This window comes from Macaca thibetana, chromosome 7, assembly GCF_024542745.1.
Source record: "Macaca thibetana thibetana isolate TM-01 chromosome 7, ASM2454274v1, whole genome shotgun sequence".
In the NCBI taxonomy this organism is placed as follows: domain Eukaryota; kingdom Metazoa; phylum Chordata; class Mammalia; order Primates; family Cercopithecidae; genus Macaca; species Macaca thibetana.
This window is the reverse complement of record NC_065584.1, coordinates 124,588,323-124,616,077: the sequence shown is the minus strand read 5'-3', so window position 1 is coordinate 124,616,077 and position 27,755 is coordinate 124,588,323. Positions and strand designations below refer to the sequence as shown.

The window sequence follows — 27,755 nt, the reverse complement described above, 5'->3', positions numbered from 1 at the left end:
GCTGGCAGGGGCCAAGGGTGGGCACAGTAACTGACAAGAGATTCAAGTAGCCAATGTCAGCAGACAGCCAGAGAGGGTAGCAGGAGGGCACCATTTGGCAAGGTCTTCCCTTTTTACCCAATCTCTAGTCACAAAGCTATACAAGATATGAGGGAGGGGAGCACAGACCAGGATCTCGTCAGTATTGGAAGAGGCCCTGGCAAAGGACTCTGCTGTTGACTTCTCGAACAGTTTTCCCTCAGGAGAAAGGGTTTTCAGGCTGGGCGTGGTGGCTCGCGCCTTAATCCTGGCACTTTGGGAGGCCGAGGCCGGAGGATCTCTTGAGTCCAGGAATTCGAGACCAGCCTGGGCAACAGCGAGACCTTGTCTCACAAAAAATAAACAAAATTAGCCAGGCATGGTGGTGCACATCTGTAGTCCCATCTACTTGGGAGGTTGAGGTTGCAGTGAGCTGAGATTTGGCCACTGCACTCCAGCCTGGGCAACAGAGTGAGACCCTCTCTCTCGGAAAAAATGAAGAGGGATTTTCAAGTAAGTGAACAGGGAATGCAATGCTTTTTTCCAGGACTAGGTGTATGAAATTGTGAAAATCCTTGATTTCACAAGATGGGGTGGCAGCAGCTGAAAACCCTTTTATGTGAAGTCTCCGACATGTCAGGCGTGGTACATCTAGGCCTTTCCATCTGTGATTCCATGGATTCCGTAAAACACCATGAAGTAGGTATCATTACGCCAGGTTCTACAGATAAGGAGTCTGAGGCTCAATGTGTGTACACATCTTCTCCCAAATCAGGAAGTCGCAACGCCCTGGCTTTCCTTGTGACACCACATGGCTGAGGCAGGAACTCACTGGGAGCTTTGACTTGACTTGTTTCTGGGTGACTGAACAGATGGCTGAGAGGGAGCCACTCAATCAGGGTCTGGCCACAGCCTGCTGTGACCGGGGCTGTGGGTACTGCTGCAAGGGTTGTGCCTCCCTCTGTGCTGGCTGGACAGAGGCCCACACCTCAGTGGGGAGTCAGCTTTCAATCTCCAAAGGCTCAGGGGCTGGCAGCAGGCCCGGCAGAGGCCTAGCCTGTGGATGAGCCTTTCCCCAGAGCAGCGCCTATGGGAGGGGCTGGCCCATCTCTGTCAGAGCAGGAAAACGGGGAGACTACCAAAGACTGGCTGGGACTTCACTAGGGATAGGACCAAAAGCCTTTTGTCAGTGAAAGGGTCACCCCTGCAGACTCTGACCAGATGACCTTAGGAGTGGGGCTGGTCCAAGCGGCGTCTGGGTCTTGACTCTGAGGAGTTAATGGCAAAGTGAGGAGCTGCCCAGAAGCCAGTCTGAGCAGAGCTGCAAACTGTAGAGTCCCAAGTCCTGGACTCACAGGTGTGTCCTCTTTCTGGCATATGATGGGATGGGCCTCTGCCATCTCAGCCCCAGCCCACCAGGAGCAGAGCCTTCTTGACACACCTGTTTCTAGGGCTGCTGCTAAGCCTGGCAGCATAGGTGGTGCAAAGGAGCCAAAAGACACACACAGAGCAGGGGTCCCCAACCCCTGGGATGCGGACTGGTACCGGTCTGTGGCCTGATAGGAACTGGGCTGTACAGTAGGAGGTGAGCAGCAGGCAAGCAAGCATTACTGCCTGAGCTCTGCCTCCTGCAAGTGGCATTAGATTCTCATAGGCATGCGAACCCTATTGTGAACTGTGCACGCAAGGGATCTAGGTTGAGAATTTAGTTTCACCCAAAACCATCCCCCACCACCCCTCATCTGTGGAAAAACTGTCTTCCATGAGACTGGTCCCTGGTGCCAAAAAGGTTGGGGACCGCTGACAGAGGGTTCCAAAGGTCTCTACAAAGCCTGCAGTGAAACACTATTTTTTTGAGCATATACTTTAGATTATGTGCTGTGTTGAACCCTTGCCATACACTAACTCACTTAATCCTCACAATACAATTAACTAACCCATTCAACAAATATCTACTAAGTACCTGCTAGGTACAATGCTTTCTGCTAGGTGCTGGGGAGAACTCAGTGAGCAAGTTGAGACCCTGTCCCCATGAAATTTATAGTTTGGCTGGGAACCATCATAATCCCATTTCAGAGATGAGGCAACTAAGGCATTGTGATGTTAACTTACTCAGGTCATTAAATGACAGGACATGGGTTTGAACCCAGGTGATCTATTTCAGAGTCTAGGATGCTATTGTGTTACCAAATCCTTCCTTTTTTCTTCCCAACAACATACTACCTATATAGCAGACACTGTTGGTTACCTTTTTTTTAAAAAAAAAAAAAAAAAAAGAATGGAGTCTTGCTCTGTCACACAGGCTGGAGTGTATTGGTGCCATCATAGCTCACAGTAACCTCAAACTCCTTGGATCAACTGATCCTCCCGCCTCAGCCTCCTGAGTAGCTGGGATTACAGGTGTGAGCCGCCATGCCCGGCTTGGTTGCCTTTCTAAATCCATCTCACCTCCCTTGCTGGAAGAAACCCTGTTTATTAGAATGTACACTCCTCTCCTAACTGTGTACTCAGCGAAACGCCCCTCCCCAGCCCCAGCCCTTAGGGGTGAATCTTAAGTTTAAACTAATCTTGGTAACGCCCTTCCCTTTGCCAGGGATTGGTGTAGGCCCAGATATGTGACAATCTGGCCAAGAGACATGTGAGGAAGCCAGCTGGGAGGGTTTTGGGAGAAAGTTTTCTTACGCTGCTCCAAGTTGTTGTGGAACTTGGAACTGTGGTAGCCAACTGAGACCCACAAGGGAACCAGCTCGAGGACAAAAGCCAACATGCTGAGGATGGAGGAATAGGAAGGTGGAAACAACTTGGGCCCTACATGAACTTCTGAGCTCCAGGTTTGCTGCTATGTGAAATAACAGATATTCTTACCCCTTAAGATATTTTGGTTGTTCTTCTGGTTTTTTTTTTTTTTTTTTCAGCTGAAAACTACCTAATATAAGCCAGCTCCAGCCCCTGTCATGCCACACTAGCCCTTACTTCAGTCTAACACATACACTGCTCCACTCCATCGGCTCCTGCTCATGGCTTCCCTTGAGATGTCCGTTTTTAACTGACTTATTTCTCTCATATATTATCTTGGCTTTTAAGTGCTGTGGCCTGTTTCTCCAAATTATAAGCTATCTGAAGGGAGTGAGCATGCCTTACATTTTGTTATATTCTTCGTGGTACCCATCATCACTGTGGAGGCCACAGTAAAACTTAATATATAGGGGCTTTTTTTTTTTTTGGAGGTAGAGTTTTGCTCTTGTTGCTCAGGCTAGAGTACAATGGCATGATCTCAGGTCACTGCAACCTCCACCTCCTGGGTTCAAGTGATTCTCTTGCTTCAGCCTCCTGAGTAACTGGGACTATAGGCATGTGTCACCATGCCCGGCTAATTTTGTATTTTTAGTAGAGACGGGGTTTCTCCATGTTGGTCAGGCTGGTCTTGAACTCCTGACCTCAGGTGATCTGCCTGCCTCAGCCTCCCAAAGTGCTGGGATTACAGGTGTGAGCCACTGCACCTGACCCTAGGGGCTTATCTTTTTTGCCACATTCCAAGATATTATTTGCTGCCCTGGAGGGCAAAAATGAACACATTTCTGTGTTCAACAAAGAGTAAAACGGGAGTCAACAGGTTGCAGCTGCAGGCCGGAGTAAATGAGAATGTCAGGCATCTCTCTCAACAGTGGCTTAGATTCACCAGTGGTTTGCACCAGCTCCTACTGCCTCCCATGTGCCTTGCCCTGGGCTGGATGCTGGGGAAACAGACACGAATCACTGCTTGCTCTAAGTCAGGGAACTTCCATGCTCACCTACTGTCTTGTGTTCATTCTCATAAGAACCCTTTGAGGTAGGAGCCGTCAGTACTAGTTTAGATGGGCAAGCAAAGGCAGTGACCTAATCAGATCAAGCAGCTGTTGAGCCCAGGTTTTCCAGTTCCTGAATTGAGTTCACAGGGCTTCCTATTATTTCCCCTTTCCTTTTTCCTATTAAGCAAGTGATCACCTTTTATTCATTGGCTCAGGTGAGGGATGTAGCACAGCATAAAATAGAAATACAGTCAGGCATTACTTAATGACAGATACTAGCTTAATGATAAGAGACACATTCTGAGAAATGCATTGTTAGGTAGTTTCATCGTGAAAACATCAGAGTGTAGTTACACAAACTTAGATGGTATAAACCTATTGTACACCTAGGCTATATGGTGCAGGCTATTGCCCCTAGGCTACAAACCTGCAAAGCATGTTACTGTACTGAATACTGTAGGCAGCTGTGACACAAAGGTGCGCATTTGTGTATCTAAACATATTTAGGCTGCAGGCAGTTGCCCACACCTGTAATACCAGCACTTTGGGAGGCCGAGGTGGGAGGATCCCTTGAGTTCAGGAGTTTGACACCAGCCTGGGCAACACTGTGAGATACTGTCTCTAATTTAAAAAAAAGAAAATTAGCCAGGTATGGTAGCACACACCTGTAGTCCCAGCTACTTGGGAGGCTTAGGTGGGAGAATCGCTGAAGCCTAGAAAATGGAGCTGAAGTGAGCTCTGATCATGTCACCACACTCCAGCCTGCAACAGAGTGAGACCCTGCCTCAAAAAATAATAAAAATAAAAAGTAAACATATTTAAACATAGAAAAGGTACAGTAAAATTATGGTATATCTTATGGGACCACAGTCAGATATGAGGTTCACTGTTGACCGCAACACTGTTGTGTGGCTAGATGCGCTAGCAACAAGAGAGTCTCAGGAAGGGACTAGATGCCTTAAATGGGATCAGTAGGTCATGCCCCCATGCTAGAAAGCCATTTCTCCTGGTTGGGGAGAGGAAGACTGAGATGCACCTGTAAGTGGCAGGCAGCAAGACCCTGCCTGGTACCTCGGAGCAAACAGGACCCAAGACAGCCTTTTAAAGATCTCTGCGCTCTGAACATGGCACAGAAACGGCCCAGCTGTAAGCCAGAGGTCCTTTGGGCTGAAACGGCCTTGTGGAATGAGAATGGGGACTGGATGGACTTTCCTGATACCTTGGTATGTAGCTGATCTTAAGGACTATCTCTTTAAGTACAAATATTTGGTTCCCTGAAACTTATCCTGATAGAAACAACTAATTTTCCCTTATCTTTAAATTACAGAATACTGCATTTCTTTCACTTACCTTTATTATATTACAGGTTTAGCTATACTGTGTACATTAAGTCAAAAGATAGTAAGGCTCCAACCAGCGGAGATCTCAAATTACTTGAGAGGTTTCCAGAGAACCTTAGACCATTAGAACTAAATCAATACAAACATCTACAAGTATGTGTACTTAAAAGCTTCAGTTCTCAATACTCCGTAAAGTAGGCACTTCAGTTATCCTCATTTTATAGATGACACTGGTTCAGAGAGGTGAAGTAACTTGTCCAGTGCTAAACAGCTAGGATTCAAGTCCAGATATTTTGGCTAAAGGCAGAATTTCTAGCCACCATGCTAGTGTTTGGTTTGGTACCATAGGCAGAGCGCCATCTCAATGCTGAGAAAGTTCTAAGCAGACCTTGGGCCTGTAAAGTCGACCCCTTATAATGTGAGCACTATATTGAAATCCTAACCAGGGCATAAAAAGAGAACTTGCCCGCCGGGCGCAGTGGCTCATGCCTGTCATCCCAGCACTTTGGGAGGCTGACGGGGGCAGATCGCCTGAGGTCGGGAGTTCAAGACCAGCCTGACCAACATGGAGAAACCCCATCTCTACTAAAAATACAAAATTAGATGGGGGTGGTAGTGGGCTCCTATAACCCCAGCTACTCAGGAGGCTGAGGCAGGAGAATCGCTTGAACCCGGAAGGCAGAGGCTGCAGTGAGCTGAGATTGTGCCACTGCACTCCAGCCTGGGCAACAAGAGTGAAACTCCATCTCGAAAAAATAAAAGAGAACTTGCCTCCAACAAACTCATATGAGTTGGAGAGGTAAGTCCATACATATAGACAAGTCCAAGGCAATTCATAATAAAATGTCACAGAGGAATGGTACAGGGAGGAGCTGTGCAGCTGCCCCCAAAGGCCTATACCATGGAACCTTGACCACTGGTCCATATGCTAGGATATTGAACATGCCTGTCTGAGTGAGTCCTGAGCAATGGCCTTTATGCCTGTTCAGTGATGGGGTACACTTGATCTGAAAAGGTCCCTCCTGGCCATGCTAGTTAGCTTTTGTCTACTCTGTCTCACTCATATTTCTGCCAGCCTGACCCCCTTGACTCGCTGGGACTCTGGACTCACTGCACACTCATTCACCCTTAGCTATCATTTCCTTGAATGAGAAAACATCATTGAAGATTCATGCATGTCATCTTTTTAAACTGTGTGATCATTTTGTTCTAGGGTTATCAGATTTTTCAATTTTGTTTAGAATGCAAAAGGAAACAAATAAGGGCCAGGATGGTGGCTCATGCCTGTAGTCCCAGCATTTTGGGAGGCCAAGGGGGGTGAACTGCTTGAGCTCAGGAGTTCAAGACCAGCCTGGGCAACATGGTGAAACCCCATTTCTTGGTGGGAGCGTGCGGGGGTGTGGGAAGCCAGCTAGGCTTTTTTTTTTTTTGAGACGGAGTCTCGCTCTGTAGCCCAGGCTGGAGTGCAGTGGCCGGATCTCAGCTCACTGCAAGCTCCGCCTCCCGGGTTCACGCCATTCTCCGGCCTCAGCCTCCCGAGTAGCTGGGACTACAGGCGCCCGCCACCTCGCCCGGCTAGTTTTTTGTATTTCTTAGTAGAGACGGGGTTTCACCGTGTTATCCAGGATGGTCTCGATCTCCTGACCTCGTGATCCACCCGTCTCGGCCTCCCAAAGTGCTGGGATTACAGGCTTGAGCCACCGCGCCCGGCCCTCCAGCTAGGCTTTAAAATGCCAAAAAAAAAAAAAAAAAAAGTTTTAAAAAAGAAAACAAATAAGATGCATATCTATCTTTTTGTCCACAGATTTTAATTGGTATTTGTTTTCATGAAATGCCATCCTCACTTTAATTTCAAGACTGATGCAATTTAATAGGAAATACAGTACACATTTTGGTGGAATATACTTGTGAAAATAACATTTAATTTAAAAAGGTGTAAACAGGACGGTGAAGTATATTGCAATGTAAGGTCAGCAGTCAATTATTACATGTTAAAGAAACATATATAAACTGGCATACTAAACATGAAAGTGAGATTACACTTTCAGCTACACCTAGAGCCTTATTCAGATATTTTTCCCTCTCACCAAGGCTCCAATGTAACTACTTTCTGAACTTGTGGCTCCTCCTTTCCAATATTTTAATTCACGACTTATTTTTAAGAACCATGTGCTCATTTCTGGGAGTATATAAAATTAATAGACACATAGTCCCCTGCTCACAAGGGGCTTAAAAACTAGCAGTTTGGCGGGACAGCCACAGTTTCCCGTGGAAAGGCTAACATGAATTTACAGGACAACACTGCTCATAAGCCGAAGGTTGGCCACACGAGCCTCTAAGGAGCAAGATTATCAGAAGTAATATGCTTTGAGGGAAAAAGCACATGTCTACAGAAGTTTAGCCTAAGTTCATCACTGTTTGTTCTTTTCTTAAACATACGTCACTTTGTGAAAACTCAAGTTTTTATATGAAAGCCATAAAAAATGTATTTTGTGTTGAAAATAGTTGGATTTTATATAATTTTATACTTTGTTCACAGACACAGGAAGTTGTAATAGTAGGAAGATGGTAATTTTACAAAGCACATCTCTAATAGAACATTATAAAACATTTAAACATGACTTTTCGTATACTAAAAATAAAAGCTCAGATATATTATCTTCAATGATTTAAAATTATTTTTATTCTCATTTGAATTCCATATCAACCTTGCTTTCATGTTTAGATAATAAAGCTTTCCAATGTCCCAGTTTTTTAAAAAACGAACATTTAACAAGGCTTATTTTTTATAACATAGAGGAGGGAAAAGATGACAAAAACACGGCCTATAATTTCTTAGCCTAGATTAACCCAGCATGTTTTTTAAAAAAGCAATTCATGTACGTGGTCAGAAAATTCAAAATGCTTATAAATGTACAAATTGAAAAGTAAGAGCCTTCATTCTTTCCTCTCTCCACTCCCATACACTCTCCCCACGAAAGGCAATCACCTTTTCCCCACAGCTTTTTTCCCTACATCGGCTGAAAATGTCTGCCTAGCTCAGGTTCTGCCATCTACAAGGGCTCATGGCAAATTGGAAGGGCGTTCCCTGCCAATGGCGAGGCACCCTGAAGCCTGCAGAGATGGTCTGCCAGTGCCTCTGCACTAGTGCCAGGACTACCTTCCTGGGGTCTGTCACGTGGATTATCCCTCTGGGGACTGTCGAGTGTTGGAAGCGGAGAGGACAAGTGTTAGAAACAGTGCTTTCTCTGAGCTCCTGTGTCAATGCTTTTGTGAGATAAATTCGTAGAAAAATTTCTCAGCTAAAGGGAATATTTAAGTGAATTTTGCCAAATCAACTTCTAATAATGTACCAATTTGCGTCCCAATTAATAATATATGAGTGCCTGTTTCTTATCATCCTTACAAATACAATTTTCAGCCATTTAGAGTGAATGACAATTTCTCATTTATTTTGCATTTTATTTAGTTAAGAATGAACATCTCATGTATATGAGCCATTAAAATGTTTTAGTGGATTGTTCATGTCCTTTGCCTGTTTCTTTTGGTTTTCAATTTTTTATTTTTAAGAGTTTTTTGGACTTTAGGTAAAACATTTTTATTCGTTCAGGTACTGTTCTAGACAGTGCAGTCAAACAGGAAACAACGAAAATCCCTGCCCTTAAGGAGTTCAAATTCTAGTAGAAAGATAAAGAAAAAAAGTGTATGTATACACGCACACACACAACACAGACACACGCACGAGGTGGTGACAGGTGCTATAGAAAAAAAATAAAGGAGGGTAAAAAGGGATAGAAAGTGACAGCAGTGTGTGTGGGATGGGATGCTATTCTGTACAGTGTACAAAATGGTCAGGGACAGCCTCTCTGATAGAGTGGAGATTTGAGAAGACACCTACCTGAAAGGAAGAAAGGGAGTAATTTACCTGAAGATCAAGGAAAAAACTTTCAGGCAGAAATGTTTTTTCTGCCAAAAAACATCTGGCCTTTAAAGCCAAAAGTCTTTAAAGAGAGGGAGAGGGAAATTAGTTGGCACATTTGAGAAGCAGCAAGGAAGCTGACTACAGCAGTGTGGGTGAGGAAGAGGGGAGTCAGGGAGGAGGTCACAGGAAGAGTGGGGTCAGATAGGGTAGGGTCTTACAGGCCATGGTAAAGTCTTTGGAGGGTTCTGATTTGGCTGGAGGTGGGTACGAACAATAGAGATGAGTCATGAGACCAGATGAAAGTCGATGCAAGCCTGGACAACACAGTGAGACTTTGTCTCTACTAAAGATTAAAAAAATTAGCAAGGTGTGGTGGTGTGCACCGACACTCCCAGCTACTTGGGAGGCCCGAAACCAGGAGATTGATTTCACCACTGCATTGCAGCCTGGGCAACAGAGCAAGATCCCTGGGTCAAGGCAAAAAAAAGATGTAAATATTTGTTGCCAGTAAATGTTCCTAGTTTGAATTTATGGTGTTTTAATTTTTTTGGAGGGGAGGATAGGTGGCCATGCTATATTTAATTTTTTTTTAATCTACTATAGTAATAGTAATCTTCTTGTTTATATCTTGCTTTTATGTCACACAGGCAAAAGATTGCAAAACCATCTATTACACTGAATTCTGATTAAAATTTCTGATTTCTCCAAAATTATTTTGGGGATAAGCAGTGAAACAGGCAAGATCAATGCATAAGACTGCACAGTGTATTTGCTGCACAAAGGTACCAGGCTGAGGGCGTAAGTGGGGACTGAAGTTCAGTCAAGCTATGGTGCATTGGGAGGTACTGAATCCACTAGAGGAAGGGGCCTTTTCTAATTTGCACAAAGGTGCTATATGAACTAGTAGTGGCACTGGGGATAGAGTTCAAGCTTTAATCCATTGTGGGTTTCCTTTCTTTCTTTTTTTTGAGACAGAGTTTCACTCTTGTTGCCCAGACTGCAGTACAATGGCATGATATTGGCTAACTGCAACCTCCACCTCCTGGGTTCAAGCAATTCTCCTGCCTCAGCCTCTCAACTAGCTGGGATTATAGGCATGCGACACCATACATGGCTAATTTTGTATTTTTAGTGGTGATGGGGTTTCACCATGTTGGCCAGGCTGGTCATGAACTCCTGACCTCAGGTGATCCACCCGCCTCAGCCTCCCAAAGTGTTGGGATTACAGGTGTGAGCCACTGCACCCAGCCTAATTCACAGTTTTAATACCAGTTATTAAATAATCTTTTCATATACTGACTTAAAATGCCATCTTTGTCCTATTAAATATTCATAGCTTCTTATGTCTCTGGTAGAACCAAGGACCCCATTAAGGTAGAAGTTTGCCGTATTACAAAACAAATTTTTTTTTTTTTTTTTTTTTTTTTGAGATGGAGTCTCGCTCAGTCGCCCAGGCTGGAGTGCAGTGGCGCGATCTCGGCTCACTGCAAGCTCCGCCTCCTGGGTTCACGCCATTCTCCTGCCACAGCCTCCCAAGTAGCTGGCACTACAGGCGCCCGCCACCACGCCCGGGTAATTTTTTGCATTTGTAGTAGAGATGGGGTTTCACCGTGTTAGCCAGGATGGTCTCGATCTCCTGACCTCGTGATGCGCCCGCCTTGGCCTCCCAAAGTGCTGGGATTACAGGCTTGAGCCACCACACCCGGCCACAAAAAAAATTTTTTTAAATGCATTTTCCTCACTAGGGAAACCTTAATTTTAGGAGCCAAATTAGAAGCTAATTTTGGCACATTAGAAGAACTGGTGCAGTTGGAAGAATTCCTTATTTTCAGATGCAACAGAAAAGCACTTCTTTGCTGTCTTTGCTTAAAGGCTTCAGCTTAAAGACACCAATGAGTTATTTCAAAGAACCTTGTGCTAACCTTCTCAAAGGCTTTCTTATCCACCTTGAGATAAGCTCAACCAACAGTCTGAAATCCTACTGCTCCAGGAAAATCTTTTTATTTCCAGGTTCAGGTTTGGCATCAGTTAGAGCACTATCAGTGGGTGTACAAACACTTTGTGAATGGTGAGATGCTATATGTTATGTGGTCTCTTTTCAAACAAAAGTAAAACTCCTGCCTTTTCAGCTGTCCCTCACTACCTAACCAGGTCCATCACTACACTATTACTGCCTTAGTGAGACAAGAAATAAGAACCATTTGAAACTTCTGCCAAAAAGGAAATGCTTCCTTCTCCCAAGACAAATAAGCATAAAATATAAGGTAAATGGAAAGGATCTCACTTTGTGGTTTTATGCTTAGGCAAACAGAAAACCTAAGACATTGTAAGTCCTAATTGGTCAGGTGCCTTTTCTTCTCTCTACAAAGAAGGGCTGGGGTTGGAGGAGATTGGAATGCAAGGAGGGGTGGCAAAACAGCAAGTTGTCTAACAAAGTAGCTTCCTCAGATTCTCCTCCCTTTCCTCACAGCCTACTTTCAGAAACAAAGCTTTACTTAACACAGCACCCTGCTGTCAAGGTTGCTAAAGAATTCACTACATAGTAGCTAAGCCTATATTAAGAATAAATCTAAATTTACTGTCCAGTCTCAGAGTAATAACTTCATGTGTCAACAGAGTGAACTGAGAAATGAGGAGAGCAGAGAGGAGAGGGGCTTGATTATGTAAAAGATACAGATATATCATTTTACATCATCAGTACGGGAAGCAAATGTGAGAATGTTTGGAGAGCTGTATTTTGGTTAAGAGCAAATATTTCTAAGTTGATTATCTTTCAGATCCAAGTCATGTTGCAGTGCTTCAACTATATATGCTTAAATATTTTTAGTTTAGACATACGTAGGATTTTTTGCTTTCCAGCAATCTTAGAGCAGTAACAGTGACAATTAAAGTAAAAAAAAAATAAGGCACTAGCATGGAGGAACATTAGGTAATTTTGATATTTAGATATGAAATTATTAGATAATTTTCTTTCCTTTTTTTGTTAGAGGCAGGGTCTTGTTCTGTCGCCCACAGCAAGAGTGCAATGGCGCAATCATGCTCACTAAACCTTGAACTCCCAGGCTCAAGCAATCCTTTCGCCTCAGCTTCCCAAGTAGCTAGGACTATAGGCATGTGAGACCGCACCCAACTAATTTATATTTATTTTTATTTTTTGTAGAGATGGGGCTCACTTTGTCACCCAGGCAGCTCTCAAACTCCTGGCCTCATGTGAATCTCCCTCCTTGGCCTCCCAAAGTGCTCGGATTACAGGCATGAGTCACGGTGCCCAGCTGATAGCTGGATAATTTTCATTGCCTTTTTCTACCAATTTTCTTCCCTATCCCTGAGGCCAGGTGTAATTCATACCTCCTTTTGGGAGTCCAGTACTTTATCTAGGCCTATTCTCTTCCAAACTATTTCATACTTCAAAGTTATCATTTTATTCTGACCTCCTGCTTCCTCAAATCTTTCAAACAAAATTTCCTTTTATTCTTTCACTGACCCTTGCCCCCTCCAAGTCATTCTGCATGTAATAGAATGGTGATTTTTCAATTTCTGAAAGGTTGCTAAACCCTCTTTAACACATTTGCTTTTGTTTTCTAACAGTCAGATTCCTAATCAAGAGACCCAGTAGCAGCGCCACTAGATCATATAAATAGACCAAGGGGCTTGGTGGATAAAAGTGAAAGCATTAGGGGCGGGCATGGTGGCTCACGCCTCTAATCTCAGCACTTTGGGAGGCCGAGGTGGGCAGATCACTTGAGCCCAGGAGTTCGAGACCAGCCTGGGCAATGTGGCGAAACCCCATCTCTACAAAAGTACAAAAAATTAGCCAGATGTGGTGGTGTGAGCCTGTGCTCCCAACTACTTGGAAGGCTGAGGTGGGAAAATTGCCAGAGTCTGGAAAGGCCAGGTGATAGCCTGGGCAACAGAGGACACCCTGTCTCCAAAAAAGTGAAAACATTAAAACATAAGCCACATATACAATCATGCCACTTGAAATTGAAGGAAATTTGGTCTTATGCATATCATCTTACCTACTTTTCAGTCTAGACCACTTATTTGAAGGTCAGACCCACCTAAAGAAGTAGTTGGCTATTCTGTCTCATCACAACCCTATTGCAACAATTCTAAGTCTAGGATATATAAATTTCCATGGCAAAATAGCCCCTCTCTGCAAAATTAAGCCATTTGTTATTTTAGTTTGCAAAAACTACATGACATGTTAGAAGCACAAATTTAACAGATACTATTTTATTATTTACAAAATACATGGTGATCGTAAGAGAACATTTTACAAATTACAAATGGGAAAAGTACAGGGAAAAGTAGAGACAAATGGGTTAAATAACAAGGTAACCATTTGTAATGAGCCTGTTTAGAATAAAATAGTTCTTCTTAAAAGTTAGACAAGGCCATGAGTAAGCATATCACTGTGTAAAAAATGTCAGTTTTTCGTATATTCGAAATATACGTCTACCAAAAAGCAGAAAAGCAATGGTAGTGCATCTAAATGTGTCCTAAATTAAATTACAGCATATACAGTTCCAGTGTTCCACAATACAACCATTGCTCTGAGGCAGGAATCTGTGAGACTTCACTGCCTAGCTCACTGAAAGAGCAAAGCCCCAGGACTAGTTAACTTCCCTACCTTCCATAAGGCTTTGTTCAGGTGACTTTGGAATGTAGTGTCAAAAACCCCATTCATTTCTGCTGCAAGCTCCCTCAGAACAGACACTGTGGCCTCATCATTGGCATTCAGAATCCGCACAAAGAATTTATTCCACAATTCACCATCTTTTAGCCTAAAAATATATAAAACCATTTCCATCAAGATTAGGCATATGAAAATTATAATTTCTTTTAGTTTAACTCAGTGGTACATTTATGCACCAAAATGGTGTAAGGTAATACCTAGAACTCTAGGGTTAGAGATCATTCAAATAGTCCTTTGAAAGCCCAGGGAAGAACTACAAAAAAGGGCTACCATAGTGGGAAAAGCCAAGATACAATGCACATAAAGGGAAAGAAGTTCTCTCATCTAAATCTATAAATTTCCTCTGTGTACTAAGGCATAGCACTTTTCTTCTACAAATAGAAGAAAAAGGAATTTTATTTCTTCCAACTTTCCTAGAGTCTAGGTCATCAAAAAGGCTATAGCTCCTTTCTCCCACCCAAGTAGTGGATCATCTTTACAATTCTCTGAGAATTGTAAGCTTGACTAAAGTAACTACTGCTTAATATGTTTGTACCTTTGCTTATTATTATTTTCTTTTGATCAGAGAAACTTCCCTTATTAGATAAGGCAGGGCTGTTAGGAAACCCCACCTGACCCCACTTGTTTCTGCTTGTGTTAGCCAGACCTGTCTGGCCCATAGCCAAGTGGACATACCTATATCTATCCTATATGTCTTACATTGTATTTCAAGCCTATTTTAAAAAGTACATGTAAGAGATAACACTGGCCAAGTTCTCAATTAAATAAAGAGAAAACTATAATTCAATTATTCAAAGAGGAAAATAGAGAAGGGGCATTAAATCTTCAACACGGATTTTTTTTTTTAACCAAAGAATATAACAATAGGTGACAGACTGGCAAACTTATGCTGGGAACTTATTTGCTAAGCTAAGCTAAAATGGAACATAGATACTTAAGTTGTTTGTTTTTGTTGTTGTTGTTGTTTTTTTTTTAGATGGAGATCTCACTTTGTTGCCCAGGCTGGAGTGCAGTGGCACGATCTCAGCTCACTGCAACCTCTGCCTCCCGGGTTCTCAGGTTCAAGTGATTCTCGTGCCTGAGCTTCCCAAGTAGCTAAGATTACAGGGATGGGCCACCACACCCGGCTAATTTTCTTGTATTTTGAGTAGAGACGGGGTTTCACCATGTTGCCCAGGCTGCTCTCAAACTCCTGACCTCAGGTGATCTGCCTCAGCCTCCCAAAGTGCTGGGATGACAGGTGTGAGCCACCATGCTCGGCCAACTTAATAATTATGAGCAGGCTTGAGGGAGTACTAAGGTTCTGAGACCAAGCAGTGCTTATTAAGAGACCATTTACTTCTTCACCAGGAGATTCAATTATCTGGTTCGGTTCTATCCACTTATTAAATACATAATAGCCTAAAATTAGCATACAGTTTAGAAATGTAAGTCTTTTCAAGAGATGCTTATTAACTTTTGGTAATAATCGTTATTAAAAAGCAATTTAGGCCAGGCGCAGTGGCTCACATCTGTAATCCTAGCACTTTGGGAGGCTGAGGTGGGCGGCTCACGAGGTCAGGAGTTCGAGACCATCCTGGCCAACATGGTGAAACCTTATCTCTACTAAAAATACAAAAATTAGCCAGGCGTGGTGGCGCACGCCTGTAATCCCAGCTACACAGGAGGCTGAGGCAGGAGAATCGCTTGAACCTGGGAGGCAGAGGTTGCAGTGAGCTGAGATTGTGCCACTGTACTCCAGCCTGGGTGACACAGCGAGACTCTACCTCAATAAATAAATAAATAAATAAATAGGAATTTAAGGCTAACACCAATTGATTAGGAAATTATTCTCATGAAATGTTTATTTTCACATATCTAAACTGGGAAGCTTCCATACTATAGCTGTAGTCTGGAAGATACAGCTACATTCAGAAAGAGGTCCTGAAGTCTGAATAGTTTTGAATCTTATTTTTAATGAGCAGTTCTTTTATCCTGCACTAGATGCTCTGCTGATACTCTAATGAAAACTCGCTGAAACTACTGGAATCATGGCATTTGGGTTAAAAAAACTAAGGCTGCCAAAGCAGAGATAGCACCCAAGAGAAACAGAAAATTACAGGGACGGGCAGAGACCCTGAAATTCATCAATACTTACTCAGAAATATTTTGGCTAAGTTTCCAGAAGGACCCATCCCAGAAGACCTGTAGGTGTTCCTTGAACAAAAGTAAATGTGCTAAATCTGCTATACCAAACAGGTCTACCTGAAATCACAAAAAGCACCATCAGCTAAAATAATTCTCTGCCTCTACCATGGCAGCTTATTTCGGTAGGAAGTTGAAAGGTATTACAGTGCTTAACTAAGTTTATTTTATGACATACATTTTAGTAGACTGTTCCTCACCCTTACAGTAAAGGGAGAAGCTCTCCAAAGAAATGATCAATAGAGCCAACTCTAGGAGATCTCCTTAAGAACAAAAGATGAAATATTTGGATTATCACATTCAAATCTGTAGACCTACTGAGTTTGCATGAACTCCAACTGTGATCTAAATGGGGTCCACATGATTAGTTCAGGTTTGTGCTACATATTCAATCAGCAAATGTCTTATGTCTAGAGCTGAGTTAGAGTGAATTTCTGCATATAACGCCACCATACAAAAGACTTTACGTTTGTGCTAATGTTCTTTTTATATACATTACTTCATTTACTCCTCACAACAATTCTGATAAACACACAGCAGAGACTGTTATCCCTTTTTTACAGAGAAGATCACAGAAAATGACTTATAAAAGATTACATGGGTGGTAGGCAGTAGGAATGGCCCTGGCACTTGGTTACAGTTAGTCATGTGTTTGCACGTGTATGTGTATATTCGTCAATGCTGTAACACAAAAATGTTACATTTTACTTCACTTGGTGATATTTGAAAACTAGGTCATCTATTCTGGGAGAGTCAATATCAGTAAACACCAGCTTTTATAGCTTATCCAGATAATAAAGAGATTAAGAAACCCTCTCCATATTTGCTCAGGCTTGTTTTACACTTACCTGGTAGGGAGAAGAACAGTTAGCCAGGATCTTTTGTCCTTCCAGGATCTGTACAGTCCGAAAGCCGCTGAGGGTAAAAACATCTAGCTGTACCCTAAGGTCAACACTGTAGGAAAAGTCCACTATCTTCAAAGCTTGATTGTTCTCGTTACAATCATAGGGATCGTGGATTCTGAGCCCAGATTTAAGAGAAGGAGATAATAAAAATAGGCCATGAAAGAAGCTGCATAGCTGGTCTTTAAAAAAAAAAAAAAGGTACCTTGAGTACATCTTAGCTATGCCGACAACTCCCTCCAGTGGTTAATTTTGAAAATGCACCTGTAAGACTCAAGAGTAGTGGCAGTGTCCACCCAATGCGGAAGGAATGTCACCAGTTTGGTGACACAAAGTATATTTCAGTCACCATGCATGGCCACCATTAAACATTTATCAAGCTTCCATATTATATAAAGTAAGTATGGAGGCAGAGCACAGGCTTCTTCCCTGTACTGTACACATTAACACATACAATTGCAATGATTTATACACTGACAGGAATTACGATGGAGGAAATTAAAATTTTATAGGTGTCATAGCCTTTCTTGTTTACTATTCCAGATAGGCTTTCCAGGTATTGTTCAGATTCTTCCTTCCAGAGTTTAATGGAAAACAATGCAAGTCTGTTTCATAAAGTCCTACCTATATTGTAAAACACCATATTTTATCTTACTCTTATTCGTAATTCCAGTTCTTATTTACTAAAAAAAACCTTTATAATACTAATTAATTATCAATTAATTTTGTTTTCCTTGGGTTTATCTATCCTAATAACGCTATTCTCCATGGAGACATAGGAACTGTTTATAAATGAAAAGAGTGGGTTTTCATGTGCTCCTTTTGTCTCTGTTTTTCTCAATTAGTTCCCTCAAACTCCTGATATTGGTGCAATATTCCTAAATACAGGCTTTAACTACTCCAATTACATACCTCCACAGCACAGAATGATCTATGTATTTTACTTTAAAATTGACAATTGCTCCCATTTTTCCTTCGCACAAGATCCAACCTTTTTTGGCCACCATTAAACTATACTATAATTAAAAAAAAATATATATATATATATATATAGTATATATATCTATTGTTACAATCATAGGGATTGTGGATTCTGATATATAAAAAATATGTGTGTATTTTATATATATATAAAATATGTGTGTGCATGTGTGTGTTTTGTTTGGTCTCTTAGACAAGCTCTCACTGTCACTGAGGCTGGAGTACAGTGGTGTGATCTCAGCTCACTGCAGTCTCTGCCTCCTGGGTTCAAGCGATCCTCCCATCTCAGCCTCCTAAGTAGCTGGGACTACAGGTGTGTGCCACCACGCCTGGCTAATTTCTTAATTTTTTTGTAGAGATGAGGTCTCATTATATTGCCCAGGCTGGTCTTGAATGCCTAGGCTCAAGTGATCGTCTGCCTTGGTCTCCCAAGGTGCTGGCATTACAGATGTGAGACACCATGCCCAGTGTAATTGTAAAATATTTATATAAATTTGGAGGCACAGGAAAAAATGTTTCATAGATTAATAAAAAGAAGCATGCATGAAGGTGTCCTAGTCCTTTAATCAGCTACTACCTCACTGTTACTTTGGGTAGGACATTCCATTTTTTTGGATCTCATTTTCCTCACAAAAAATATGTAGAAACTAAAGTAAGCAACTAAACTAAGCAATTTCAAAAGGTTCTTTCTGGCTTTTATTTATTTTTGTAGAGATGGGGTCTTGCTATGTTGACCAGGCTGGTCTTGAACTCCTGGCCTCAAGAGATCCTCCTGCCTTTGCCTCCCAAAGTGCTGGGACTGCAGATGTGAACCACTGCATCCAGCCCTTTCTGGCTTTTGTTGTTTTGAGACGGAGTCTTGCTCTGTCACCCAGGCTGGAGGGCAGTGGTGCCATCTCGGCTCACTGCAAGCTCCGCCTCCTGGGTTCACGCCATTCTCCTGCCTCAGCCTCCTGAGTAGCTGGGACTACAGGCACCTGCCACCACGCCTGGCTAACGTTTTGTATTTTTAGTAGAGACGGGGTTTCACCGTGTCAGCCAGGATGGTCTCGATCTCCTGACCTCATGATCTGCCCGCCTCAGCCTCCCAAAGTGCTGGGATTATAGGCATGAGCCACCGCGCCCGGCCTCTGGCTTTTTTTTTTTTGAGATGGAGTTTTGCTCTTGTTGCCCAGGCTGGAGTGCAATGGTACGATCTCGGCTCACTGCAACCTCTGCCTCCCAGGTTCAAGCAATTCTCCTGCCTCAGCCTCCCAAGTAGCTGGGATTACAGGTATGCACCACCACACCTGGCTAATTTTGTATTTTTAGTAGAGATGGAGTTTCTCCATGTTGTTCAGGCTGGTCTGATCTCAGGTGATCTGCCCACCTCGGCCTCCAAAAGTGCTGGGATTACAGGCATGAGCCACTGTGCTCGGCCCCTTTCTAGCTTTAAATTCCTTATCAATCTATGTGAAATTTCTGATTAAATTTGATAAGCAGTGACAAAGTAAAAAGCAATGCCTCTTTAATACTATGTGCTTTCCTAGAGCCTCTGGTGGCTGAGAGAAGGGTTATCGTACTCCATAGACCACAAATGCCTAATTCTAAAAGGCTTAGAAAATACCTCTGCTTCCAATTTCCATAGCCCTGGGAATTTCAGCACTGTCATTTTAATGTTGTTAAGTAGAGTGAAAATATACCAGGGGTTCTCATATTTGGAAATGTTGGGGGATTTTTGGTGGTCACAACGGCTTAGGGGATTGTTACTTGCACTTAATTGGGTGGGTGGGGGGAATAGGAATATGAAACATCCTGCATTGCTTAGAACACACCTGTACAAAGAATTGTCTCATCCAAAATATCTATGGTGCCCTGGATGAGAAATGCTGCTACATTATGTCTGGGAAAGACTTTGACTCTGCTATCTCAGGGGAGAAGGTGGGATTCTCTAGTTCTTTTGGTTACAATCACGGGAACACATTGAGGGTTCTTTTAATTTCCATGTTAACTGTAATTTAGAGTCTAATTCAATCTCTTCTTATAGATTAAGTAGTCAGAAGAAATGTAAAGAATAAGTCCAGCTATTAGTATATACCAGTGGCCTCAGAAACAAAGTTAACACCTCATCCAAGACATCCGCTTGGGCAGACAAAGCATCTTTAAACCAGGTTGCTTTTACTCAAACACTATAACACCAATGATCACTAAAAGAACGTAGTAGTCCTCTAGTCCTTTTCACAAAGCAAAAATGTTGGACTGTTTTTGCCTAATTAATGCCTGAATGTGATCTATATTTTCTCAGTTCTTAGTATTCATTTATCCTGCTCTGTGCTCACTCCTTGAACCTGATGGACACACTGGGTTTAATTTGAACACTAAGCCCCATTCCTTGGCATAGTTTGTATTTGAACTCTGGTTTTACCCACTTCTCTTGGCTAACACGTCAGTCAGGCCTGATTTAAGCTTTGGTCTATGAAACTGAGCAGTGCCTTGATTTTGCTGGCATCCTTGCTAGATTGGCACGGGTCCCACTCAAAGAATGACTAAACAATCCACTTATATTCCTCAAAATATTCATATTTTATATCTTGTCTTGATGTATATCATCACAATACTCAGTGATTAATTATTTTATCTGATTTAGTCTATTTCCTCAATGTGTTTATTTCTTTGAATTATTTTAAATTATTCTCAATGATTTTTTACTTTTAGGTAAATATTCTCTTAACATAATGTGTTCCTCCATATGGCATTTATCAAAATGCTTTAAAAACTGGCAACTTGGCCGGGTGCAGTGGCTCACGCCTATAATCCCAGTACTTCGGGAGGCTGAGGTGGGCAGATCACTTGAGGTCAGGAGTTTGAGACCAGCCTGGGCAACATGGCAAAACCTCATCTCTACCGAAAAATACAAAAACTTAGCCGCGCGTGGTGGTGCGCGCCTGTGGTCCCAGCTACTAGCAAGGTTAAGATGGGAGAATCGTTTGAACCTGGGAGGCAGAGGCTGCAGTGAGCCGAGATCATGCCACTGTACTCCAACCTAGGTGACAGAGTGAGACCCTCGCCTCCAAAAAGAAAAAAAAAAAAAGTGGCAACTATCCATGTTTTAAGAGAAAGCTGATAGAATTATAACAATGAAAAGGACCAACCTGTTTCTGAGAATCAGACTCCTTGGACTCAAGTCACCATGGACTATTTCTGCTTTGTGAAGCTTCTCCACTATTGTCAAAAGGTTATAAATAATCAACACTGCTATTTCATGGGTAATATATTCACTGTGTTGGAGAAGATCCTGGAAATTGAAGGACAGAAAACTCACTATTTCTCAAGTTTGGCAGATTGTAGTTACACTCAATACCTTGGTCACTGATGGTTTGTAGTCTTCCTTGTTCTCTACTGGAACACAGGCACCTCTGTAGACTGAGTCTATGTCCCAGTTTTAATAATACTGCAATCTCCCATAAGATTGTTTGTAAGGATTTAATGACATAATGATGAATGGCATCAAGAGTGAGCTGGCCCAAAATAGGTACTTAATAAATGTTTTAAAATACCCTCATTCCAACTGTTTTTGCGAATTTATATTATCATCAAAATCTGTAGCAAACCTTCTTAAGAAGAAACCAAAGAGTAAAATGACATATTGTGTCTGGGTTTTAAAAATTATCCAGTAGGGGTAGCATAGCTAAAACAAGAGTGGCCATGAGCTAAGATTATCATAGATGACTAGTTCATGGGAGTTCATTGTACAATTCTACTTTTATTTATGCTTGACAACTGACCAAAAAAAGTTAAAAGAATACCAAAGAGATCTTTGGTCAAAATAACTTGAGAAAATGATCAATGCTTTTAACTTATAATTGAATTGGTCTATTTCTAGAAGATCGATAGGTTTTGTACTAAATTCCTATGAGAAATGGAGCACAAATCTCTCTACTTGAGGACTTTAAATTATATTTTTAGTATTACAAACCTGAAGGGTGAAGCAGTTTATATATTGGTGCCAAACAATACAGCCATCTTGATATTGATAACAGCTGCACAAATGATCAAAGGCCTCATTTAAACGTTCCTTTAACTTGAGGTTGATATAAAAGTCCCATGGGACAGGTTGAGAAGATACCTGTAAGATATTGTATTTTAAAAATTAAATTCAATTAAGTATATGGTTATGGCTGGCAGGTTGAAACACATTCCTTCCAGCCCTTCTGATAGAGAAATAATAAAGAGATATTTTTAAAGGCATAAATCTACTATAAAAGACACAATAGCAACAAATTCTGGAAAGAGAATAAGCTGGAAAGAGAAGAGGAGGTAACAATCCAGTTAGAATAAAAACTGATTTTGGCAGAGGAGAAAGCTGAGCTACATTTACACTACAAGGCTATTTCCCTATAGTATATAACCGCCAGCACCAATTACCCATGGAAGTGACGCTGAGGGTGGAGCTAAGACAGGAGTGACTGAATCCCATTTAAGAGGAAGGTAGGCCTAGTGTAGTGGCTCATGCCTGTAATTCCAGCACTCTGGGTGGCCGAGGTATGTGGATCACCTGACATCAGGAGTTCAAGACCAGCCTGACCAACATGATGAAACCCTGTCTCTACTAAAAATACAAAAAATTAGCTGGGTTTTTGGTGGCGGGTGCCTCTAATCCCAGCTATGCGGGAGGCTGAGGCAGGAGAATTGCTTCACCCTGGGAGGCAGAGGCTGCAGTGAGCCAAGATCGTGCCATCGCACTCCAGTCTGGGTGACAAGAGCAAAAGTGCGTCTCAAAAAAAAAAGAGGAAGGTAGACCCCAGCTTCCCTCCTCTGCTCCAATAGCCCAGCCCAGCAACTACCTCTCCGCTATTCTCGAAGACCAGAAGTTTATTACCTAGTGAGTATAAAACAGAAGGGCGGCCGGGCGCGGTGGCTCAAGCCTGTAATCCCAGCACTTTGGGAGGCCGAGAAGGGCGGATCACGAGGTCAGGAGATTGAGACCATCCTGGCTAACACGGTGAAACCCCGTCTCTACTAAAAAATACAAAAAACTAGCCGGGCAAGGTGGCGGGCGCCTGTAGTCCCAGTTATTCGGGAGGCTGAGAAAGGAGAACGGCGTAAACCCGGGAGGCGGAGCTTGCAGTGAGCTGAGATCCGGCCACTGCACTCCAGCCTGGGCGACAGAGCGAGACTCCGTCTCAAAAAAAACCAAAAACCAAAAAACAAAAAACAAAAAAAACAGAAGGGCTCTGGACTACAGAGCACTAGGCACCACTGAGGGGCATAGAAATAACATGGAAAACAGGGAAAAGTGTATATATCGGATGTTATATATGCAGTGGTTAAGATGTTAAGATGTACCTCCCTGCCCTTCCATTCTTCAGACCAATTTCCTTACTCAGCTTTCAGAAAGCTAGAAGCCAGGCTTATACGCTCCAGGCAGAAAATCAGAAGTCTCCTCTGAGGGAGAAGACTTCTCTGATCAGCTCAAGAGAAAAGATCTAAAGATTGGAGGGTTTTCCAATGCCGGGCGTGGTGGCTCAAGCCTGTAATCCCAGCACTTTGGGAGGCCGAGACGGGCGGATCACGAGGTCAGGAGATCGAGACCATCCTGGCTACCACGGTGAAACCCCGTCTCTACTAAAAAATACAAAAAAAACTAGCCGGGCGCGGTGGCGGGCGCCTGTAGTCCCAGCTACTCGGGAGGCTGAGGCAGGAGAATGGCGTGAACCCGGGAGGCGGAGCTTGCAGTGAGCTGAGATCCGGCCACTGCACTCCAGCCTGGGCGGCAGAGCGAGACTCCGTCTCAAAAAAAAAAAAAAAAAAAAAAAAAAAAAAAGATTGGAGGGTTTTCCAATAAAATGGCCAAGCTAGATCATTCTACGTTGAGGTCCACAGCTGTCAAGGTCTTTCCATATACACAGAGCTTTCAATTAGCTTTCAGTGTCCCATACTTAAATATGAATAGAGAGTCAGAGACTTGAAGAAAGCCTGTAGTGTGAAACAGATCAAAACCAACAACAAAAAAAAACCGCCAAAAAAACAAAAAAACAAAAAAACAAAAACAAAAAAAACAAGAAGAAACAGATGCCGGGCGCGGTGGCTCAAGCCTGTAATCCCAGCACTTTGGGAGGCCGAGACGGGCGGATCACAAGGTCAGGAGATCGAGACCATCCTGGCTAACACGGTGAAACCTCGTCTCTATTAAGAAATACAAAAAACTAGCCGGGCGAGGTGGCGGGCGCCTGTAGTCCCAGCTACTCGGGAGGCTGAGGCAGGAGAATGGCGTGAACCTGGGAGGCGGAGCTTGCAGTGAGCTGAGATCCGGCCACTGCACTCCAGCCTGGGTGACAGAGCGAGACTCCGTCTCAAAAAAAGAAAAAAAAAAAAAAAAAAAAAAAAAAAAAAAAGGAAGAAACAGATGACAAAGGGAGAAAAAAATGTTAAAGTATCATTAGTATTTTCAGAAAGACAAGGAATATTGTCTTTGAAATAAAGAATAGAATGCTACAAAGAAAATTCTGAGAATAAAAAAAGCTCTTGAAAATTAAATATAGAAATAAAAACCTAGTAAAAAGATCAAAAATATTAAGCTGATAAAATACTCAGAAAGTAAAAAGAGAAAACATAGGAGAAAAAAAGTTAAATTTTTAGAGGTTCTGTCCAAAAGATGCCATATGTACCTCTAATAAAAGGAATTAGAGAATAAGAGAACAGAGGAAACTGAGAGGAAAAAATAATTTCTCCATTGAAGAAAATTTCTCAGAACTGAGGGAACTGACAGATTGAAATGGCCATTGAGTATCTAACACATAAGTGACAACAAACTTATGAAAAGGCATGTAATTGTGACATTTCAGAATAGTGGGGACAAGAATAAGATCCTATAAGGATCCAGAAAGCGGGAAAAATAACTTCACACAAAGCTTTGAGACTCAGAATGGCAAAAAAATTCAAAAGCAAAGTTAGATGCCTGTAATCCAGTTCTTTGGGAGGTCAAGGTGGGAAGATTGATTCAATTGATTGAGTCATGAATTCAAGACCAGCCTAGGCAACACAGGGAGGCCCTCGTCTCTACAAAAAATAATTAGCTGGGAGTGGTGGCGTGCATCTACAGTCCCAGCTATTCCAGAGGCTGAGGTGGGAGGATTGCTTGAGCTCAAGAGGTTGAGGCTGCAGTGAGCTGTGATCACGCCACTGCACTCCAGCCTGGGTGACAGACAGAGACCCTGTCCTTAAAAAAAAAAAAAGAAAGAAAGAAAAGGATAAAAAGAAACTAGGTATCCAATATAAGAAAAAGGTAATGTGAATACCTAGGATGATAATAAATGGAAATTCCAAGGTGACTGTGGATGGTGATTGTGTGAAAGTTAATGTATAACTTGTCCAGATTGGAGCAGGCCAGAAACTATTAGCAGAGATTTCCTCAAAAAAATGAAACTGAAAGGATACTTAATATATTTGGACATATTGAGAGAGATTATTAGAAAGATGTGATGGTACCATAAGGACAGTTATTGCTTCAATCCATATTATTTACAAAGTAACTGAAATTACAAAGAATCAGTCCCACCTTTATTATGGTTAATTCTGCAGAGTTTCTTGGTGCCACCCAGAATAACTTGTAATCTTCACATATTAGGTATTCTCGTTTAATGCAGTAATCCTCATTACCTGTTGATAAAGTTCGATTCCATTTAAAAATCACTGTGAACATATACAGCCCTCTAGCTTTTACCTCCTGGTTTAAGGAACAGAGGCACTGGTATATTTGCCAGTTAGTAGTATCTAGAATACTTTTAAAAATAATTTGTTAAAAATTGTAAGAGGAGAAGACATAATTCCTATTATTAAGACATGAAGTGGCGGGCGCGGTGGCTCAAGCCTGTAATCCCAGCACTTTGGGAGGCCGAGACGGGCGGATCACGAGGTCAGGAGATCGAGACCCTCCTGGCTAACACGGTGAAACCCCGTCTCTACTAAAAAATACAAAAAACTAGCCAGGTGAGGTGGCGGGCGCCTGTAGTCCCAGCTACTCGGGAGGCTGAGGCAGGAGAATGGCGGGAACCCGGGAGGCGGAGCTTGCAGTGAGCTTGAGATCTGGCCACTGCACTCCAGCCCGGGGGACAGAGCGAGACTCCGTCTCAAAAAAAAAAAAGACATGAAGTTACTGATGTGTCATCCTCTGTATTGCTTTTTTAAAAAATACAATCTAGGAATATTTACACTGCTCAAGCATCAAGCTTAAGTACAAATAATCACTTATTTGTATGCTGTCATACACCAGAGGACATGCGTTCAATGGTACTTACCTAATTCAATTTCCTTCTCAATTTCCAACTTAGGCATTGGTCTGTCTTCTATACACAACTCTGCAGAGGCACTTAACTCTGGTAGGGACTTCAGTAGTTGTCTGCGATACTGTGAACACCATGGTGACTGAGTAGGGTTTTCTGCTAGTGGGAGGGAAAGGTGAAAAGATATCACCAAAAAAAGAACCTAATGCTTCAACTGGATATTATAACAGAGTAGAAGAAAAAAAAAACAAGGTTACACAGTCAGCACTGTTAATTTAACTACACTCACCTGTCTCAGGTGTTTATGAAACTGTGTTCACTTCGTACTAATCTATTCTAGAAATTTCACAAAGGCAACTTCTGTCTTTTTTTTTTTGAGACGGAGTCTCGCTCTGTCGCCCAGGCTGGAGTGCAGTGGCGCCATCTTGGCTCACTGCAAGCTCCGCCTCCCGGGTTCACGCCATTCTCCTGCCTCAACCTCCCAAGCAGCTGGGACTACAGGCGCCCGCCACCATGCCCAACTAATTTTTTGTATTTTTCGTAGAAACGGGGTTTCACTGTGTTAGCCAGGATGGTCTTGAGCTCCTGACCTCATGATCCACCCACCTCGGCCTCCCAAAGTGCTGGGATTACAGGCGTGAGCCACCGCACCCGGCGGGCAACTTCTTTAAGAAAAACACCTAGGCTAGGCATGGTGGCTCACACCTATAATCCCAGAGAGTGGGAGGCCGAGGCGGCAGGATCCTTTGAGGCCAGCCTGGGCAAAATGGCGAAACCCCGCCTCTACAAAAAAATACAAAAATTTGCTGCGCATGGTGGTGGTGCAGTTGTGGTCCCAGCTACTCGGGAGGCTGAGGTAGGAGGATCACCTGAGCCCAGTAAGTTTGAGGCTGCAGTGAGCTATGATTGTGCCACTGCACTCCATCCTGGGTGACAGAGTGAGACCCTGTCTCAAAAAAAGAAGGAAAGAAAAACATAGAGCTCAGTTTGCTGAGATAAACAAGTGTTCGCTAGGCATGGATATAGTGGTATGTATGATCCTACCTGAAGTCTCATTAGTAAGTTCTAGTTTCTCAGGAATCTGAAGACATTTGATGGAGGAGGTGCTTGCAACCGAGGCAGAAGAACCAGAGAAGCCAGACGAGTGTGTGGCTTCACGACTGTCTTCAATAATTGGGCTAAAAGAATCACAAATAAGTTAATTCTTATAGGAACAATATATATTGGCGGCCGGGCGTGGTGGCTCACGCCTGTAATCCCAGCACTATGGGAGGCCGAGGTGGGTGGATCATGAGGTCAGGAGATCAAGACCATCTTGGCTAACACGGTGAAACCCCATCTCTACTAAAAATACAAAAAATTAGCCGGGAGTCGTGGCAGGTGCCTGTAGTCCCAGTTACTCGGGAGGCTGAGGCAGGAGAAAGGCGTGAACCCGGGAGGCGGAGCTTGCAGTGAGCCGAGGTGGCGCCACTGCACTCCAGCCTGGGCGACAGAGCAAGACTCCGTCTCAAAAAAAAAAAAAAAAAAAAAAAAAAAAAAAAAAAAAAAAAAAAGGAGTAATATATATAAACTTTGTTATAATTTCATAAATTCTTAATGTATAATTTTTTTTTTTTTTTTTTTTTTTTTTGAGACAGAGTTTTGCTCGTCACCTAGGCTG

General features: G+C 42.6%; 2 protein-coding genes across 7 annotated transcripts in view; one reads left to right on the top strand and one right to left on the bottom strand.

Annotated features, from left to right (window-relative positions):
- The window catches only part of SRP14 (signal recognition particle 14), a 227,747-nt gene that overhangs the window by 39,389 nt on the left and 160,603 nt on the right, over positions 1–27,755 (top strand). The window lies entirely within an intron of this gene.
- BUB1B (BUB1 mitotic checkpoint serine/threonine kinase B) overlaps positions 13,289–27,755 on the bottom strand; it is a 62,483-nt gene continuing 48,016 nt past the window's right edge. For 4 of the 6 annotated variants that reach the window (XM_050799402.1, XM_050799404.1, XM_050799406.1 and 1 more), the window contains 8 exons: positions 27,140–27,273; positions 26,111–26,254; positions 25,372–25,472; positions 21,790–21,939; positions 20,966–21,108; positions 16,800–16,971; positions 15,905–16,011; positions 13,289–13,855 (listed from right to left, as the gene is read on the bottom strand). In XM_050799402.1, the coding sequence (XP_050655359.1) occupies positions 13,660–13,855; positions 15,905–16,011; positions 16,800–16,971; positions 20,966–21,108; positions 21,790–21,939; positions 25,372–25,472; positions 26,111–26,254; positions 27,140–27,273 (1,147 nt within the window). In that variant the 3' untranslated portion in view covers positions 13,289–13,659. The remainder of the gene's footprint in view (positions 13,856–15,904; positions 16,012–16,799; positions 16,972–20,965; positions 21,109–21,789; positions 21,940–25,371; positions 25,473–26,110; positions 26,255–27,139; positions 27,274–27,755) is intronic. The other 2 variants (XM_050799403.1, XM_050799405.1) reach the window with 1 other exon arrangement.